Source organism: Meriones unguiculatus, chromosome 20 (assembly GCF_030254825.1).
Source record: "Meriones unguiculatus strain TT.TT164.6M chromosome 20, Bangor_MerUng_6.1, whole genome shotgun sequence".
NCBI lineage: Eukaryota > Metazoa > Chordata > Mammalia > Rodentia > Muridae > Meriones > Meriones unguiculatus.
Genome location: NC_083367.1, coordinates 7,195,958 through 7,198,930, shown reverse-complemented (window position 1 = coordinate 7,198,930; position 2,973 = coordinate 7,195,958). Strand labels below are relative to the sequence as shown.

The window sequence follows — 2,973 nt, the reverse complement described above, 5'->3', positions numbered from 1 at the left end:
AACATAATAAGTTTCTTGGGACCTAACATGTTTAAAAATCATCATTGATGTTCTGGAAAAAAAATGGCCTAACACAGCTTTTGCTTACGTATGCATTCATTCTTCTTAAACTACTTGTGTAACACCCACATCTTAAGCGTTAACAGACTATACTAAATCCTTCCTGTCTCAGCACAGATTCTATTCCTACTTGAAACAATACCTTAACATCAGAGTCTGTCTTGTGTGCCAGGAAGGACTTAGTATTCTTCAAATAACCTTATTGCTAGAATCAACTTCTTTTGCTACTTTTCATTTGTGTGTCAGGCCACCTATGTTTCCTATTATGTCAGCATGCTTTTTGTTTAATTGATAACCTACAAAGTTCTTATAAAGTCATTAGTCTGTTATTATTTAAACACAGTGATAGACTATAAAGACATGTAAATAAATAGACATCTTATTTGCTTAAACATTTTGTGAATAAATTATTTCAGAATATTTTGGGCATATTTTCCCTCTAGATATAGTGGCACAAAGTTAGAACTTAGAATTATTAATCATCTTAATAGATTAAAAGAACAACTTAATAGGGAATCATTATATTTAAATGTTTGCATCTCTACCCTCTCACGACAGGGTCATGCTGATCTACCAGACAGAAAGACTCCTGCTTTTCCTGACTCCTACAAGGGCCTTCAATATGACTCAGTATTTAATTTAAGATAAAAAAAAAATCTTACTTTGTGTATGGGGAAGAAAATAGCTAATTCATCTCTAGATACTATCAGCTTTCATTTATAATTTTAATTTTAGTCAGTAACATTTTCCTTAAAAATTATTCCCACAATTATGCCCAATTATTCCTACAAAAAATTTACTTCTTCCTTTAAAAGCTAAACTATGACTAAAATATCTTGCAAGTTTTTAAGTAATAATGTTTCAAAGTTAGTGCCTAAATTCTAATAAACACTACATATTTGAAATAAATAAAAATATTCATATTAGTTTTCAAATGATTTTTTCATCAAATGCATTATCAGTGTTTTGTATTAATTTTTCAAAGGTCACTGAATCTCCATTAGTGACCCTTATGTCTTTGTTTCATTGTAAGCTCACATTACTGGAATTAGAATGCAAATTTATTATACAGAAATATCAAATCATTATATCTATAATAAGGCCTTTAAAAATGTTTTAAATTCTTATTTTTTTGGTTAGATTATAGATTTAAAAAATCATTAACACTTAGATATTTAACAAAAACAAAATATGGCCTCAAAAACAAACATTGATATTCTTCTTTTAGTATAATTCTATTTATTCATTTACTTTGTGTTTAGCTCCAATTTATTTCTATATCTACTTAATTACATTTTTATATCTAAAGAATTGTTTTTATGCCAAAGCAAGTTATGCGACCTTGGCTAGGAAATATTAACCTTGGAATTCTTACCCCTGTGAAACAGTTAATTGTAGTCATTCTTTCTAGTTTCTCTTTCAGGTATGAGTGTCAATTGTATCCACAGGGTATGGAACATCAGAATTACCATAAAATGTCTATAGGAACAATGTGAAGTTTTTAAGGATAATTTGTCCCAAAGGGATAGTTTAACATGATAATATTAATCATTAAATTGAGGTCTGCAAGCTCAATGCTCAAATACAAATAATTAGAAAACTATTTGAAAAAATTATAAGGCTATATGTGGACACATTTCAAAGTGAAGTCATCCTTCAATTGTACTGGAGATTTACTAACTTTTGTTTCTTTGGTTCCTCATTGCTTTAATGTATATGATACAGTAGAACTGATAAAACCATAGAATGGTTTCATAAGTAGCAAGTTTATTGTTTTATTTTTATTCTTTGAAATTGTGTGGTATACATGGTTTCCATTATTCCACATTTGAGTGTTAAAATTATACCTGACGTCAGGAACAGCTGTGAAGTAGCCTGTAACTGTGGCTAGGATCCTTATATCCCTTTTGCTCTGAATCTCTAGACTATATTCCTTGATGTTAGTTTCTATGTATGTATGTGTATATATATATATATATATATATATACATGTATATATACATGTATGTATATATGTATGCATATATATGTGTATATATATTTTTTCTGTTTTTTTGGGCTTGCTTTTTTTTTTAAAAAAAAAAACAAAAAAACAATATGCTTTATTTAACAGTTGCAGGTGCCATGAGTCAAGTGGTGGATATCCAGGACCCAGCAAGATCAGCGCAACCTCCGAGCTTCTCTTTCTGACTCCAATAGGGTGAGCACATCGCCCTCTCGAACTGGGCCTTTGATGTTTCGGATGATAGAGCGGCTGGTGTCATCCATAAATTCCACATGCACCTGCGTGCACTGTCCCTGCGAACCGGTTCTGTCCAGCACTTTGGTTACCCTGGCCAGCTTGATAGGCTGCACGCAACTCCTGTCCATGATGGCGGCGATCTGGCGGAGAGCTCGGGCTTGCTTTTAGCCATGTGTGTGCTTGAACAAAAACATTCTCTCCATTGTGGGGTTTAACTGGGAACTCCTGCAAATGCAAATTCAGTGAGCCACTGGAGACTGGCATGTCTGCTTTTGGTCTTCTCAGGACTTTCATGGAGCTGCCCCCACTGCTCTCTGAATCCCTATTCTTTGAATGTGAGCAGGAAGTGTCACTGCATAGCTTCCATGGGAACCATGCAGAACAGTGACACAATTCTGCAAAAACTGCGTGGTTTTCCCAGGTCTTTCAGACTCTAAGAAACTTTCAAAGAGTAAAAAGGTCATGATTTTTTAAAAATGTGAATGTTAATACCAAAGCAAATAGTAACTTATTTGGAAAAATATTCATCTGCTTTTCAATTATAAATTTATCTTAAATAAAAAAAATATTTTCATAAATCCTATTAGGGCAATAGAATAATTTATACACATTCCTAATGTGAGACTGCTGTAACTTATGCATATATTTGATGTGGATTCTAAAAATTTTCA

The 2,973-nt window shown here is 32.3% G+C and overlaps 1 protein-coding gene across 1 annotated transcript; it reads right to left on the bottom strand.

Annotated features, from left to right (window-relative positions):
- Positions 1–2,164: 2,164 nt before the first annotated feature.
- Positions 2,165–2,438, bottom strand: LOC110541923 (small ribosomal subunit protein eS28-like). Its single transcript, XM_060373314.1, has one exon. It carries the CDS (start codon positions 2,428–2,430, stop codon positions 2,221–2,223), a length of 210 nt encoding a protein of 69 aa, XP_060229297.1. The 5' UTR covers positions 2,431–2,438; the 3' UTR covers positions 2,165–2,220.
- Between the last annotated feature and the right edge of the window lie 535 nt (positions 2,439–2,973).

Coding starts and splice junctions, on each gene's coding strand:
- LOC110541923 (XM_060373314.1), bottom strand. CDS start 2,430: ATGGACAGGAGTTGCGTGCAGCCTATCAAGCTGGCCAGGGTAACCAAA.